At 44.9% G+C, this 17445-nt stretch overlaps 1 protein-coding gene across 3 annotated transcripts in view; it reads left to right on the forward strand.

The window, feature by feature from the left end:
• The window catches only part of LOC140714037 (sorting nexin-1-like), a 73399-nt gene that overhangs the window by 52603 nt on the left and 3351 nt on the right, over positions 1–17445 (forward strand). For all 3 annotated transcript variants that reach the window (XM_073024698.1, XM_073024701.1, XM_073024700.1), the window contains exons 8-12: positions 2025–2100; positions 6908–7021; positions 7994–8087; positions 11957–12162; positions 13179–13322. In XM_073024698.1, the coding sequence (XP_072880799.1) occupies positions 2025–2100; positions 6908–7021; positions 7994–8087; positions 11957–12162; positions 13179–13322 (634 nt within the window). The remainder of the gene's footprint in view (positions 1–2024; positions 2101–6907; positions 7022–7993; positions 8088–11956; positions 12163–13178; positions 13323–17445) is intronic.

Raw genomic sequence — 17445 nt, forward strand, 5'->3', positions numbered from 1 at the left:
AATGGCAGACAGCATCGCAATCTGACTTAAAATGGCGGACGACGTTCTCCTTCCTCAGTTCGTAAGTACGAGTTGTCCGTAAGTCAGACGTTCGTAACTTGTGGACTTACCTGTACTTCCTTGTGCAATTGATCCTCAATTTCCTCACTTGCAGACCCAGTCAGTTCAGATTGAACACAATCTATTCAGATGGCATAGCTCTACTGCCATGTTTAAGTTTGCTAACGACAGCACTGTCATCAGCCAAGTCAAAGGGGGTGATGAATTGGCATATAGGAGGGAGAATGAAAATCTGGCTGAGTGGTGCCACAACAACCTCTTACTCAATGTCAGCAAGAGCTGATCATTGGTTTCAGGAAGAGGAAATCGGAGGCCCACGAGCCAGTCCTCATCAGGGGATCAAAGATGGAGAGGTCAGCAATTTTAAGTTCCTCGGTGTTATCCTGGGACAAGCAAGTAAGTGAAATTATGAAGAAACCACGGCAGTGCCTCTACTTCTTTAGAAGTTTACAAAGATTCAGCATGACATCTAAAGCTTTGACAAACTTTCACAGATGTGTAGTGGAGAGCATATTGACTGATTGCATCATAGCTGATAATCCCCTTGAACACAAGGTCCTACAAAAAGTAGTGGATATGGCCAGGTCATCACAGGTAAAGCCCTCCACACCATTGAGCATATCTATATACAGTGTTGTCACATTAAAGAGCAGCATCATCCCACACCAATCAGGTCACGCTCTCTTCTCACTGCTGCCATCAGGAGGAAGGTATCGTATCCTCAGGACTTGCACTTGTAATTCGCAATTGTAGGTTCAGGAACAGTTCTAACCCCTCAAACATCGGGCTCTTGAACCAATGGAGATGACTTCACTTGCTCCACCACTGAACTGTTCTTGTAACCTCTGAACTTGCTGTCAAGAAGTCAACTCACCATTTCATGTTCTCTATTTATTGCTTATTTATTTATTATTTATTTTGGTATTTGCACAGTTTGTTTTTTGCACACTGGCTGATGCGGTCTTTGTTAGTGTGGTCTTTCATTCATTCCATTATGGTTATTATTTTATTATGGATTTGAGTATGCCCACAAGGCGAGGAATCTCAGGATTGCGTATGGTGACATATAAATACTTTGATAATAAATTTACTAATAATAATTAATGCTATGCTCTTTCAGCTGATGAGGTCTGTGCCCTCCTGCAGTTTCAGCCATTCTACACCAGGTGGCACCTGAGCCACAAGTTGCTGAGAGAGAAATTGCTCTTATTCACCACTGTAGGTGTGCTGATGTAAACTCAATATTGTATGGGTTTGGCCAGTACCTGAAACGGATGTTTTACACACAACACGTTTTGCGTATTTGCTTTAAAATACATGTGATAAAATAAGCTAATCTTTAATTGTTGTGGTTGCTGATAATCAGTGGTATTAGTTTAAGTTCAGTTTATTGCCATTTCAACCATATATCACCAAATGAAACACATTCCTCCAGACCAAGGAGCACAACACTGCATAAAACTCACACACAACATAGTTATATTCTTACAACAGTAGCATAGAGGTTAGTGTGATGCTATTACAGTTTGAGACATTGGAGATCAATTCCAGTGTCTTCTGTAAGAAAGTTTGGTTGTTCTTCCCATGTGCGAGTTGGTTTCCTCCGGATGCTCCAGTTACCTCCAGCATCCAAAAGCATCAGGGTAATTATCCTGTGATTATATTGGGGTTAAATCGGGGATTGCTGGGTGGCGCCAGAAGGGCCTGTTCTGCACTACCTCTAAAACAATCAATAATTAGGTACACTGTTACAGAATGTGCCAGCCTCTGACATTTCCTGTTCGGGATTAGACTAGGCATTTCTACAGCGTACTGAGAAGGCAGCTAATATCTTTCTTGCTGTTACCAAGATTGAACATGCCCACAGTTGTAAGCCTTGGTGTAACGAAGTTTGTACAAAAACAGTATTAAATTATCAAAATAATGAACTCCAGACTAAACATCCAATGTTTTGATCATTCCAGGTATTTACAGCGGATCATTAAACACCCCACACTATTACAGGATCCTGATGTGAGGGAATTCTTGGAAAAAGATGAGGTAACTGCTCAATGCAAGGTGGTTTGGAACGCAGTGGAGGGGAATAGCAGACGATGAGACTGAGCAGACCCCAAGCTATGTTTTCCACAGCTGCTGCTGATCTGAATTATTTTAGATTTCCAGCATCTGCAGTTTTTTTATTTCTAAATATCAGCACTTCCAGTTTAACGACAGTCTAACATCAGCAATAACGACAGTAACAGCAGTGACTTACCTCCTTGTGTTATTGTTTCGACCCTCTATTTCTTTGAGTGCTTCCCTAAGATGTAGGAGCAGAATAAGGCCGTTCTATCATGGCTAATTCATTAACTCTCCCAACCCCCGTTCTCCTACCACCTTCCCGCAAGATTTGATACCTCGTAGCACAGTGCAACAACTTGGAGAACTGCTATCTCTGGTGCTGACTGTGTGGAGTTGGCATGTTCTCCCTGTGACTGCAGATGTTCCAGCTTTCTCCCATGTTCTTCATTCCAAAGACTGACAGGTTGGTAGGTGAATTAACCACTAATCATCCCAAGTGTGTGGGGGAGGGGGGAGTTGATAAGAATAAGTGAAGAATTTTAAACAGGATTTACGTAGGATTGGGTAATGATGGCCCATGTCTGTGCTGTTGTTGGATGCCTCTGTAGCATAGTGCTATTACAGCTCAGGGCATCGGAGTTCGGGAGTTCAGTCTTGGCATCCTCTGTAAGCACGTTTGTAAGTTCTTCCCATGTGTGCATGGGGTTTCCTCCAGGTGCTCCAGTTTCCTCCCATAGTCCAAAGACGTACCAATGAGTTGGTCATTGTTAAGTGTCCTATGATTAGCTAGGGGTTAAGTTGATGAGTTGTTGGGTGGCACGGCTCATTGGGTCATGAGTGCCTGTTCCATGCCATGGTTCCAAATAAAATCAAGCAAAATAAAATTTGGTGGCATTCTAATTGAAGCCAGTTACTGAAGATTTAACCAGAGATTCTCCCTCACGTCAGTAATCTGCTTCAGATGGCTGGAGTCCATTAGGAGGGTTGGTTGGCCGTGTTGCTCTGTTCATATTCAGTATTTGTCTGCTCTGCTCCTTCAGAGGTTCTTCGCCAAAGCAAAGGGTGGGGGTTGATCTGCCCTGGTTTTCAGTGCCTCGTGGTGTAGAATCAGTCTCTGATCTGGCTCTACTCTACGGTCCATGTGTCCAGACCGGTTTATTCTGATACTGAGCTCCTGGGAAGTTCTGTTGTAACACATTCAGCAGGTCAGGCAGCAGCTATGGAGGGTAATAAACAGTCAATGTTTTGAACCGAGGTCCTTCATCGGGTATTGCACCCTTCATTGTGTTTGAGTTTCTGGGAAGTTCTAATTATTGGCTAAATCTTGGATAATTAGCATCAGAAATTAAACTGGCTCCAAATACAAAGGTAGTGAAGCAGACCCTTCAGTCCACTCAGTCCTCGTTAACCATCAGCAATTTACACTTGAGCTTGAGGCCACTGCGTTGGTCAGGGTTGACCATGGATATTGCATCATAGCTATCTACATTTGATATACAGGCCAGGGCAGTACGACAGTAAGAAAAAGATTGGTCAAGACAAATGTAGGTCCTTTACAGTCAGAAACAGGTGAATTGATCATAGGGAACAAAGACATGGCAAACCAATTGAATAACTACCTTGGTTCTGTCTTCACTAAGGAGGACATAAATAATCTTCCGGAAATAGTAAGGGACCGAGGGTCTAGTGAGATGGAGGAACTGAGGGAAATACATGTTAGTAGGGAAGTGGTGTTAGGTAAATTGAAGGGATTAAAGGCAGATAAATCCCCAGGGCCAGATGGTCTGCATCCCAGAGTGCTTAAGGAAGTAGCCCAAGAAAGAGTGGATGCATTAGTAATAATTTTTAAAAACTCCTTAGATTCTGGATTAGTTCCTGAGGATTGGAGGGTGGCTAATGTAACCCCACTTTTTAAAAAAGGAGGGAGAGAGAAACCGGGGAATTATAGACCGGTTAGTCTGACATCGGTGGTGGGGAAAATGCTAGAGTCGGTTATCAAAGATGTGATAACAGCACATTTGGAAAGAGGTGAAATCATCGGACAAAGTCAGCATGGATTTGTGAAAGGAAAATCACGTCTGACGAATCTTATAGAATTTTTTGAAGATGTAACTAGTAGAGTGGATAGGGGAGAGCCAGTGGATGTGGTATATTTAGATTTTCAAAAGGCTTTTGACAAGGTCCCACACAGGAGATTAGTGTGCAAACTTAAAGCACACGGTACTGGGGGTATGGTATTGATGTGGATAGAGAATTGGTTGGCAGACAGGAAGCAAAGAGTGGGAGTAAACGGGACCTTTTCAGAATGGCAGGCAGTGACTAGTGGGGTACCGCAAGGCTCAGTGCTGGGAACCCAGTTGTTTACAATATATATTAATGATTTAGACGAGGGAATTAAATGCAGCATCTCCAAGTTTGCGGATGACACGAAGCTGGGCGGCGGTGTTAGCTGTGAGCAGGATGCTAAGAGGATGCAGGGTGACTTGGATAGGTTAGGTGAGTGGGCAAATCCATGGCAGATGCAATTTAATGTGGATAAATGTGAGGTTATCTACTTTGGTTACAAGAACAGGAAAACAGATTATTATCTGAACGGTAGCCGATTAGGAAAAGGGGAGGTGCAACGACACCTGGGTGTCATTGTACACCAGTCATTGAAGGTGGGCATGCAGGTACAGCAGGTGGTGAAAAAGGCAAATGGTATATTGGCATTCATAGCAAAAGGAGTTGAGTACAGGAGCAGGGAGGTTCCACTGCAGTTGTACAAGGCCTTGGTGAGACCGCGCCTAGAATATTGTGTGCAGTTTTGGTCCCCTAATCTGAGGAAAGACATTCTTGCCATAGAGGGAGTACAAAGAAGGTTCACCAGATTGATTCCTGGGATGGCAGGACTTTCATATGAAGAAAGACTGGATCGACTAGGCTTATACTCACTGGAATTTAGAAGATTGAGGGGGGATCTTATTGAAACGTTTAAAATTCTAAAGGGATTGGACAGGCTAGATGCAGGAAGATTGTTTCCGATGTTGGGGAAGTCCAGAACGAGGGTCACAGTTTAAGGATAAAGGGGAAGCCTTTTAGGACCGAGATGAGGAAAAACTTCACACAGAGAGTGGTGAATCTGGAATTTTCTGCCACAGGAAACAGTTGAGGCCGGTTCATTGGCTATATTTAAGAGGAAGTTAGATATGGCCCTCGTGGCTAAAGGGATCAGGGGGTATGGAGAGAAAGCAGGTACAGGGTTTTGAGTTGGATGATCAGCCATGATCATACTGAATGGTGGTGCTGGCTCGAAGGGCTGAATGGCCTACTCCTGCACCTATTTTCTATGTTTCTATGACATGGAAAGCAAGCTGTTGCCCTTGTAGCAGGCTCTCCTTCTCCACACAGCTGATGAATGCAATGGAATGGCAGAGACTGATACAGTTTGGCATCAACGGAGTGGCAGGGGTTGCCAGTCAGCATTGAACTCAACGCAGGACTGCCTTGGGTATTCCAACTCTGGGTTTTTCTTTGCGGTTTATTCTCAAAGCCTTCCCCATGAGTGAGCATAGACACAAGGCAGTGGAACTTTGAGATCAGAGGTTTCTTTCCTCATGGATGAGCTGCCAACCAAGGCTGATGAGTCCCATCTGCCTGAAGCAACTGGTTTTAAATTTCCAGTAACCCATCTTTGCCCCTGTGTCAGTAGAAATGGCTTAGTAGCTAAGCCACACGTGAAGGCCAGGATCTGGACGTGGTTGTTAGAGGCTATTTGAGGCGCACGCCATTGGGAGCGTTAAATAGGTAGTAGGAGCTTGTTCCCACCACCACCCGACCCCCACCCAGCTATAACAACCTTAAGGAACTCCCATTTATACTAATCCTACATTCATTCCATTTATTCTTTGCAAATTTTTCCCACATCCTTATCAAATCCCCACTCAATTACTTGTATCATATGGAAACTATACCTGACTCTTCTGACTGTTGACTCTTCCAGGGCAGCATTGGTGGTGTGGTTACTGAGCTGCTTGAATCTGGTCACTATGCTTGTTGGTTTGATTAGAAACCTCTCAAAAATGCGTAATATTGGGTTTATTTAAAGCAGAGGTTGATGCATTCTTCATTTGTAAGGGTGTCAAAGATTATGGGAAGAAGGCACAGCAGCACAGTGGTTATCACATCGCTTTATAGCGCCAGTGACTTGGGCTCAATTATCATCGCTGTCTGTAAGGAGTTTGTATGCCCTCCTTGTGATCACGTGAGTTTTCACTGGGTGCTCCAGTTTCCTCCCACATTTCAACGGCATGGGTCAGTAGGTTAATTGGTCACACGAGTGTGATTGAACAGTGTGGGATCGTTGGTCTGAAAGGGTCTGTTACTCTATTGCATCACAAAGTTAAATTAAGACAGAAGAATGGGGTTGAGAGGGATAATAAATTAGCCATAATGGAATGGCGGAGCAGGCTCGATGGGCCAAATGACCTGATTCTGCTCTCGTGTCTTGTGGTCTAATTTCTTTGGCCAGAAGGTGGTGAATCTATGGAATTGATTGCCACAGCCAGCTGTGGAGGCAAAGGTATATTTAAAGTGGAGGTTGTTAGTAACTGCATCAAAGTTTACAGAGAGAAGGCAGAAAAATAGCATTAACAGGGAAAATAAGTCAGTCTTGAAGGAATGGTGGCGTAGACTTGACAGCCTAATTCTATTTTTGTGTCTTGTGGCTTTATTTGTTGAAGATGTTGAAATTTTGAAGGGAATGCTCTTTGTGTAGAGTTGTCTAATATTTGAACTTGCTTTTCAGTTACCACGTGCAGTAAACACTCAGGCTCTGAGTGGTGCTGGTCTCCTTCGGATGGTCAACAAAGCTGCTGATGCTGTCAGTAAGATGACTATAAAGATGAACGAGTCTGACATCGTAAGTGTTTTGTGCCTCCTAGTTGTATAAGAAAGAATTTCCATCACTTGTATGGGTTCCCAACCTTATTTATAGTCAGGTTGGGAACCCCTGACTAACTGGAAGGTTCTAACACTACTGGATGCTGCTGTGAATGGTTCTGCTTTATGGCTGTACATGTCAATCAACTAGTCCTGTCCCATCTATGGCCAGTTCCAGGTAATTAACCTGTTACCTTTCATTTACCAATATATTTGCCCTCTTATGGGGTATTGGGGGGGGGGGGGAGCTGGTAGGTACAGGAGCATTGGCTGCATCAGCTGCTGAGTATGTGGCTCACCAGGGACAGTGCTCTATTGTCAGCAGCCTGGACCCTAGAAAGAAAATGTGACTGCAACTAGATGTATTGGTTTGCTCCTTGTTCCTGGTTCTCTGTGTATTCAGTTTTAAAAGCTGCACACATTAAGCAAGAGGTTATGCAGAGGATGGAAATGCAGAGCATCACACACACGATGATGGGGAATTTAGCAGGCCAGCATCTATGGAGAGCAATAAAGTTTCATTATTTTGGGCTGAGGCCTTTAATCCTGATGGGTCTCAGCCTGAAAAGTCGATTGTTTATTCCCATCCATAGATCCTGCCTGACCTACTGAGTTCCTTAAAAACTACACGTTCCCTTTTTGCCAAGGTGTGTTCTGCGGCTGTGTTGAGTTAGGGTTTGTAACTTCCCCCAGCTATTCAATGTCAAAGCCGTGGTGGAAATATGTATTGGTTACCAACTTCAGTAATGTGCTGCCACTACTACCCCCTTGGGCACTGCAGTGCTCTCTGGGTGCATAAGTTTCTTCCTCACATTCCCTGTGTGCTCTCGCCCTGTGCCTGGACGTCTGACACAGGCCATGGAATGTCCAGACAGGAGTCCTTCACTGGGTGGTTTCTTTATTGTTTTGTCTGTTTTGCCTCTGCTATACAAAATGTTTCTTCTGTTTCTAGTGGTTTGAAGAGAAGTTTCAGGAAATTGAGAATGAAGACCAGCAGTTACGCAAACTCCATGCCGTTGTTGAAACCCTTGTCAATCACAGGAAAGGTGAGGCGTGTAGTTCAAAGAAGTGGCAATAACATCAAAGTTGTTAACTGTGGCAGTAAAGTCCCATAAAGCCCCACAAATCCAGTTAAACTGTTCTTTGACCTGCTTTGCAAAATCAACCCACCTGTATGGAGAGGTGTGGAGCACATAGGCTGGTTGCATAGAGTATCTGAAGTGCAGGAGAAACTCAGGTCAGGCAGCATTTATGAAGGGTGATAAGCAGTCTACATTCTAATGGCATCCGTCTGTCTCGAAGGACAACGGAAGTGACCTCTCCAGGGCACAAGTCCAGGAGATCTCGGGATGCCTAGTTGTCAAGATCCCTCTCTTGGTATCACTGATGTATTCTAAAGGAAAGCGAAGCAGTATGTTTGGCACAGCTTGGTTGCTAGAGCTGCCAGAAGGATGTTCAGTGATTCCTGCCCCTTAGGGGCTCCACTCCGGATTTGCTGTGTGGGTTTCACTCCCACAGCTTTCGTCTCTCCTGAGGCTGCCCTATAGCTTGAGATTTACCTATAGTTCCACACTGCACACAAAATACTGGAGGAACTGCAGCACCTATGGAGGGGAATAAACTTGCCATTTTGGACCCTTGATCTGTGGTTTTGTAAGAACCTAACTGGTTTTAGTAAAAGGCAGAGCCTCCTCACATCTGCTTTGCTGTTCTTGCTAATCGCAGGACTGTACATGTGTCTGTTTGGCGTGGTTACTGCTATGCATTTTGAGATTTGGTACAGTAGCAATTTGATTCTCCCAGTTTAATCCAGGCTGAATGTGTTGATGCCAACAAGCCGTGAAGGTGGTGTTTGCTCTGTGTTGACATTGACATTGTGTCTGAACACTGAAACGTGAAGGGGACTGGGAGATTGTTTCTGACCTACATGGCTTTCCTTGCGTTCTCGCTCAATGGTGGTGTTCACCTTGCTGTGTCCTCTGAAGAAGATTGATCAGCTGCATTCCAGAAATTGGATAGATTGACTGAGAATAACTTTATCCTTTGGAAAGGTGAGCCCAGCCCTCAACAGATGTGTTTGTCCAGGTTTAATTATTAACATAATATTGACACATGGCTTATGATTGTAACTGGTATTTATTCTAGAACCATTCGTCTCCAGTTAAGTAACTTGGGCACGTTGGGTTGTTGCAGGATGGTTTGACCGTATTATGTTGTGTATCTAACCTGTGAGGTCACTTCTGATGGGGCAGTATAGAAAGGGCTTTAATCTTTCAAATTCTAGTTTATTTATCACATGTGCATTAAACATTCTTTCAGTGGACTTTTTATTAGGTTCAGGAGTGGAACCCAGTGTGGTCTTGTGTTGTAGCCCATCCATTTCAAGATTCAATGTGTGTGTTCAGAGATGCCCTTCTGCACACCACTGTTGTAAGGTGGGGTTATTTGAGTTACTGTCACCTTCCTGTCAGCTTGAACCAGTCTGGCCCTTCTCCTCAGACCCCTCTCATTAGCAAGATATTTTCACCCACAGAACTGAAGCACACTGGATGTGTTTTTTTTGTTTTTCTGCACCATTTTCTATAAACTCCAGAGACTGCATGAAAATCCCAGGAGATTAGCAGTTTCTGAGATACTCAAACCACCTCCTTTGGCATCAAGAATCATTCCACAAAGTCACTTAAATCACATTTCTTCCCCATTCTGATGTTCGGTCTGAATTACAAAGGTTCATTTATCAAAGTAGACACCTCTGAAATTCTTCTCCAGATAGCCATGAAAGTGAGAAAGAAAAGAACAGCAGCACAATCATCAACCCCCAAATCCCTGCTCGTACAAAAAACAGAACAGGCACATCGACCTCCAAATCCCCTTCCCCAGCACACAAAAAGAATGGAAAAGGTTGGGTAAAACCTCAGAATTCAATAAAACATGACTGAAAAGAAAGTCCACAGTCAAAGTCTACATGCAAAAAGCAGAATACCTGGGCAACATTCTCCCTTTCTGTAGCAGAACATTCTCACCAGCGATTTTAAAAAAAGGCAGTCTCCCCTCTCCAGCAGTAGAGCGATTTCCCCTCCCCCCCGCGATTTTTTTAAAGACGCAGGCAGGTGGCATTTCAAAATCCATTGTCACTTTAATCAGTGAACAATGGAAGCTTTAACTAGTGAAATGGAGTCGAACATTGGCTTCCAGCCTTCTCACCATGAAGTTGCAGCACACTGCCTCTATCTCTCGGAATCCCCTGGGAGACTGCAGAACCTCTTGACCATGTCTGCATGTTTTTGTGCATTTAAGTTGCTTCCACATCATTAGGTATTTGCATTAACAAGCAGGTGTACCTAATAAAGTGGCCACCTAATGTATAGTGAAATGCATTGTTTGTAACAGCCAACACAGCCAAGGGTGTTGGGAGCAGCTCACAACTGTTGTCACACATTCCGGCACCAGTCTTTCTCTCTGTTCCTCCTACTGCTCCTTTCACATAGAATGAAACAATTCAATCTGTGTCCCATTTTCAATATTCAGCTGGAGTTTAGAAGAATGAGGGGGATTCTCAGTGAAACCTATTGAATATTAGAAGGCTGAGATAGAGTGGATGTGGAGAAGGTGTTTCCAATACTGGGGGAGTCTAGGACTAGAGTGCACAGTGTCAAAATGGAGGCATTTAGAACAGAGATGAGGAGGAATTTCTTTAGCCAGAGGGTGGTGAATCTGTGGAATTCATTGCCGTGAACAGCTATGGAGGCCAAGTCATTGGGTATATATAAAGTGGAGGTTGATAGGTTCTTGATTAATCAGGGCATCAAAGGTTACATGGCGAAGTCAGGAGAACAGGATTGAGAGGGATAATAAATCGGCCATGGTGGAATTCCATGGTGCTGAATTCCAAGATGGCGGTGCGACGCAGCTTGCAGCGGCCACTCTGGAGCTGATTATCTGTTATTTGTGAAGTGGGGTGCCATACGCAATCATAATCGGATGAAAAACGGACGTGGGAGCACAGAGGAACATCTGGAAATCTCCAGGAAGACCTTCTTCGTTGCTGCTGTGAGGTCCGGGTCTCTGCTGGGAAGAACAGGCCCCCAGTCCTCGGGGTCACATTGCCGATGGCCGTTGGTGGGGCCGTCTTAATACGCTCGGCAGAGGATGGTGCTCGGAGAAGCTGTGCCGGAGGGGATAGTCGGAGGCTCGGAGGTTTGACGGACTCGGAATCCGCTGCGGTCGGGGCACTTTCACTGTGTGCTGCGTCTGCGAAGCTGAGTCAGGCGGCGCCGTGGAAGTCCATAGCGGGTGTACTCCCTTCTGCCGCCTGCGTGGGATGACGAGTCTATCGGAACCCTGAGGACTTGTGGAAACTATGTGGTGGTTTCTTTTGAACTTGTAGTCTTTTAACATCTTTGGACTATTTTTACTGTGCCCGTGGTCTGTTTTTTTAAATCAATTATGCTATTTGCACCATTGTAACTATATGTTGTAACTATGTGGTTTTGTGCAGGTCTTGTAGCTTTAGTTTTTGGTCTTGTTTTGTTTGGTGGAATTGGAGCTCCTTTCCGGGGAACGCGCTAAGATGGTAGCGCGGTATTAATACCATTAATACCATGGTGGACTCTGGATTGGGGATTGCCAAATGTTATGTGGATTTTCTGGTGTAGTCTGTTTTGTCATGTGCTTTTGTGATATCATTCTGGGGGAACATTGTCTCATTTTTTAACTGCATTGCATTTGTGGTTTCTAAATGACAATAAACAATCTGAATAGTGGAACAGACTTGATGAGCTGAATAGCCTAATTTTCCAGTTTCTTTGAACTGAACCAAGAATGGCAGGAAGTCCTATGTTTAAGCAGAGTGGCGGGTGTAATGGTTTATCCCACATCAGGAGTGGAGTTAGTAACATTGTGATTCTGTCCACAGAGCTGGCGGTGAACACAGGCATCTTCGCAAAGAGCGCTGCCATGTTGGGGAGCTCGGAGGACCACACAGCATTATCACGGGCTCTGTCGCAGCTGGCAGAGGTTCAGGAGAAGATTGAGCAACTTCAGCAGGAGCAAGCCAATAATGACTTCTTCCTGCTGGCTGAGCTGTTCAGTGACTACATCCGGCTGATCTCCGCAGTAAAGGTCCTCACCCCTATCCTTCCTGTTGCAGGGTTCTTCCTCGCCATTTTCATGCTTGGATGCTTTAGCTATTGATTATCTGTATATCTACTGTTCCATTTTGCCATTGCCCTTGTACTCCCCCTCCTCAAGCCCATTACCCCTACTGGGGCATAGGCAGTAGATTGCCTGGGCCAGTCTCCAGGTGTAGCCCTCCTTGGTGTATTCTTTCTGTCCCAGGGATGAGGCTTCTGTTACAGTTTCTGTAGCACTGTGTTTTTTATGGGATGTCATTGCTGGCCCCATGCCCAACCCTCTTCCTTTTGCAACCGGTCTTGAGAACATCCATGGTGGAGTTGGTGTCCTTGTACTGGGGGAAGTGTAACTTTACAGCCATCTCTTGAATAGAGTATAATGTTCTCCTGAGGGGTTGTCTGTTGGGTCCTTGGGTGGCTGTAGACACCGGTCTGGGATTCACATATCCTGCTGTAGTGTGGACATGAGTACGTGGTGGCTGGGGTTAGTGGTTGGGTCTTTTGGTTGTTCAGTCTCTCCTTTCAAAGCTGCTGTTTGTTCTCTGCAGCACAGTGGAGATCACTCTCGTGGTGCAGTTCCCTCTTAACAGATTTCATCCAGCTGTAATAACCTCTATGGGGGGGGGGGGGGTTCCCAATCTTCCTTATGCCATTGACTGGGGGATCTGTGGATCCCAGGTTGGAAATCCCTGCTCTGCAGTCTGTGTGCAGATGCTTGAGAGAGCAAATGCTGGTGGGTAGGGTTTTTGTCATTTCATGCCTCCTTCCTGTGAAGGGTCCTCTATCTTCACAGCGGGCATTGGCAAATGGGGCAGGAATTGCAGCTGGGCCCAATGCTGTTTTTGCCATCTGTGGTTCTGGGTCATTCTCCTGCCCCGAGTCTTGTACCCACCAGTGACAGAGTTTGAACCTTGTGGTTCCACTAACTTAACATGTGCACTAAACTGTTGGGGTAGCAGGTTGCTTTTAACTGAATGTTAAGGAGGTATGGCTGTCCTGGTGTAGGGAGTGTTTGACCAGCGGATGAAGGCATGGCAACGCTGGCAGGATGCACAGACTACGCTGCAGAAAAAACGAGAGAATGAAGCACGACTCATCTGGGCCAACAAACCTGAGAAACTGCAGCAAGCCAAGGATGAGATAACAGAGGTACGTGTATTACATAAAACAGTACAGGCCTTTTGGCCCATGATGTGCTGACCCTTTAGCCTAGCCCTTCCCTCCCACAGGGCCCTCCACTTTTATCATCCACGTGCCTATCTAAGAGTCTGGTAAATATCCCCAATGTATCTGCCTCTACCACCATCCCTGGCAGGGTGTTCCAAGCACCTACCAGTCTGTAATGAAAGAACTACCTCTGACATCCTCCCTATACTGCCTAATCACCTTAATTATGCCCCCTTGTATTCTGCCTTCTGTTCTCTTACTGTCCAATCTATGTATGCCACCCTATGACCTATAGTTTAGGCCCTTCATCCCACAATGGTGTGATGAAGTTTTAACCAACTCTAGCATCAATCTAAGCCTTCCATCCTACATAGCCCTCCATTTTTTGTTTTGTATCCATGTGTCTGTCTAAGCCTCTTAAATGTCTCTACCATCACCTCTGACAGGACACACCACTCTGGTTTTTTGAAAAATAAGCTTGCCTCTGACATCTTCCCCTTCCCCCCCCCCCCCCCATCCATGCTTCTCTCCAATCACAAAGTTATTCTCCCTTGTGTTTGCCATTTCTACCCTTTGCGGGGTCTCCGGCAGTCTACTTGAACTGTCCTCCTTGTACACCTCTATCAAGTCATCTCTCATCCTTCTTCACTCCAGAGAAAAAAGCCCTAGCTCACCCAGCCTATCATAGGACATGCACTCTAATCCAGGCAATATCCTGTTAAATCTCCTCTGTATTCTCGCTAAAGCTTCCACATCCTCCTAAAAATGAAGTGACTAGAACTGAACACAATATTCCAAGTGTGGTCCTACCACGGTTTTATAGAGCTGCAACTTTAGTACTGGTCAGGACCTTCTCGAACTGCTCCTTTAGGCTGTTACATTAATCGGAGCAGGTATGCATCCTTGCTGCTCACTGAGGCTCGTTGATTGTCTTGGACCATAAGGAATGGATTGGCTTTGTGTACATGGCTATGACGCCTATGTCAGGGATAAGCGTGGAACTGTTAGAGCCCTGACAGTTTTTTTTTACTTTTTTTAATTGAATTAACTTTATTTCTTATGTCCTTCACATGCATGAGGAGTGAAAATCTTTACGTTATGTCTCTGTCTAAATGTACAATGTGCAATAATAGTAATTTTAATAATTTATAATAAATAGAACAGTCAATGTAATATAGAGTACACTCGGATCAGCGTGAGTTAATCAGTCTGATGGCCTGGTGGAAGAGGCTGTCTCGGAGCCTGTTGGTCCTGGCTTTTATGCTGCGGTAATGTTTCCTGGATAGTAGCAGCTGGAATAGATTGTATTTGGGGTGACTCAGGTCACCAATGATCCTACAGGCCTTTTTTTCACACCTGTCCTTGTAAATGTCCTGAATCATGGGAAGTTAACAACTACAGATGTGCTGGGCTCTCCGCACCACTCTCTGCAGAGTCCTGCGATTAAGGGAGTACAGATCCCATACCAGGCAGTGATGCAGCCAGTCAGGATGCTCTCAGTTGTGCCCCTGTAGAAAATTCTTAGGATTTGGGAGCCCATACCAAGCTGCCTCAACCGTCTGAGGTGAAAGAGGTGCTGTTGTGTCTTTTTCACCACACAGCTGGTGTGTACAGACCATGTGAGGTCCTCGGTGATGTGGGGTTGAGAGGGTAAAAGCTGTTTACCCTCTCAACCCCAGATCCATAGATGTCAATAAGGGTTAGCCTGTCTCCATTCCTCCTGTAATCCACAACCAGCTCTTTTGATTTTGCGACCATTGAGTTGCTTTCTTGACACCTCTGTCAGAGAGGTGACTTCTCAAACATTAGTGTTTGAGATCAGGCAATGTAGTGTCTTTGGTAAATTTAATTAGCAAATTAGAGCTGTGGGTGGTGACACAGTCATGGATATACAGGGAGTAAAGGAGGGGGCTTAGTACACAGCCCTGAGGGACTCCTGTATTGAGTCTTGGGTCCCTATGAAGAGGACTGCTGAGAGGATTATCTTGGAGATCCTTAACAGGAACGCTGTGTGTGCAGGGTCCTTAGTATTGTCAATGAACCCTCCCATCTGTCCAATAATTTCTTTGACACCCTACCATCAAGCAGGAGATACTGTAGCATTAAGATAAGGACTGTTAGGATGGGAAGCAACTTCATCCCTCAGGTCATAAGACTACTGGGTTCCCTGCCACCACATACGAATCTCTTCATGCGGTGTCATTATTCTGTTTACTTTTTAGTTTGTATTGTATATGCACTTTATTTGTGGTAATATAACTTTATATGTTGTGTGTAGTGTTGTGCACCTTGGTCCAGAGGAACATTGCTTTGTTCAGCAGTATACATGTGTACAGACAGCAGAAAGCCCAGCTACAGACCAGAAGGATTTCATAATGGCCTTGAGCCTTTGGGTTGCTGTAAAGATTGACTGCAGTGCTCCCAAGCTGAAAGGGGAGTCACAAATACAAGAGACTCTGCAGATCTTGAGCAACATGCACAGTGCTAGAGGAACTCAACAAATCAGGCTGCATCCTCGTAGCTGCTGCCTGTCTTGCTGAGTTCCTTCAACATTTTGTGTGAAGAGGGAGCCAGTACACTCCCCTCTCCTGCTCAGGTCCCTGCTGGAAGTGGGATGAAGATTGTTTCCCACACCCCATGGCTGCCTATGCCTACTCGTTGAAGACATCCTGTAGTGGGGATAGGAGGAGTTGAGCAAATACGAGATACGGTGATTACCCATGTTGGATCACTTGCAGTGAGGGGGTATATTAGGGACAATGTTAACATTCATTTCAAGAGGACTAGAATACAAGAGGAATTGATGTAATGCTGAGGCTTTAATGCACTGGTCAGACCGCAATTGGAGTATTGAGAGCAATTTTGGGCCCCTTATCTAAGAAAAGAGGTGCTGACATTGGAGAGAGTCTATTGGAGGTTCATGAGAATGATTCAGGGAAGGAAAGAGTTATGGTTAGGATGGCTCTAGGCCTGTACTCGCTGGAATTTAGAAGAAAGAAGGGGGATCTTGTTGAAACCTTTCCAATATTGAGAGGCCGAGGTAGAATGGGTGTGAAGAGGACTTTTCCTCTAGTGGCTGAGTCTAAGACCAGAAGTTACAGAGTTAAAATAGAGCAGGGTTTCCCAACCTTTTTGGTGTCATGGACCAAAACCACTAAGCAAGGGATCCCAGACTGGAAACCCCTAAAATAGAGGGGAGTCCCTTAAGAACGGAGATGAGAGATTTCTTTAGCCAGAGAGTGATGAATCTGAGGAATTCATTGCCTCAGACAGCTGTGGAGACTATTTGTATATTTAAAACAGAAGTTGATAGCTTCTTGATTAGTCAGGGCATCAAAGATTACAGGGAGAAGGCAGGAGAATGGGGTTGAGAGGGATAATAAATCAGCCATGATGGAATGGTGGAGCAAACCTGATGGGATGAATGGCCTAATTCTGCTCTAATAACATATGGTATGGGTAGTGGGTGAGGTCCAGGAGAGGGGAGGTGTTCTGGTATGGTACAGATCAATGAATCTGAGGCTTATGCTCCCTTGCTTAGTTATATCCTGCATTACATCAGCATTAAGTTCCTCTTTGCTGCGAGCCTCCCAGTATCTGGTCCCTTGTTCTACCCTTGGAACTCATGTAAAACTATTCCCTGATTCACACAAGTTCATTCAACTTCTCATGCCTGGCCTTGCTGATCTACCCTGCCTCCCACCGAACTCTTGTATATTTCTGATTGCCTGTCAGTATTGGAGGCTGTGTCTTCAACAGCAACACTCTGAGCTCTGGAAATCCTTCCCTAAACTCTTCCATTTATTTCTCCATCTGTGTCTGTGACTCTCTTTCTAACCTTTCTGTGATAAAGCTTTAGTGCACTTTTTCAAATTTGCTAAAGCTACCTAAGATTCACCCTGTGTAGGGTCTACAGAAACCATAAAATGTTACTGAAGATGCTGAGTGCTGACTGTTCATGACCTAGTTCTGTTATCTGTGGAGTGGGAATAACAGAGAAGGATGTAATGCTGAGGCTTTATAAGTCAGGTTGCACTTGAAGTACTATGAGCAGTTTTGGGCCCTTTATCTAAGAAAAGATGTGCATCCATTTAGGGCAGAGATG

The sequence above is a fragment of the Hemitrygon akajei genome, chromosome 21 (genome assembly GCF_048418815.1).
Source record: "Hemitrygon akajei chromosome 21, sHemAka1.3, whole genome shotgun sequence".
Taxonomy (NCBI): Eukaryota; Metazoa; Chordata; class Chondrichthyes; order Myliobatiformes; family Dasyatidae; genus Hemitrygon; species Hemitrygon akajei.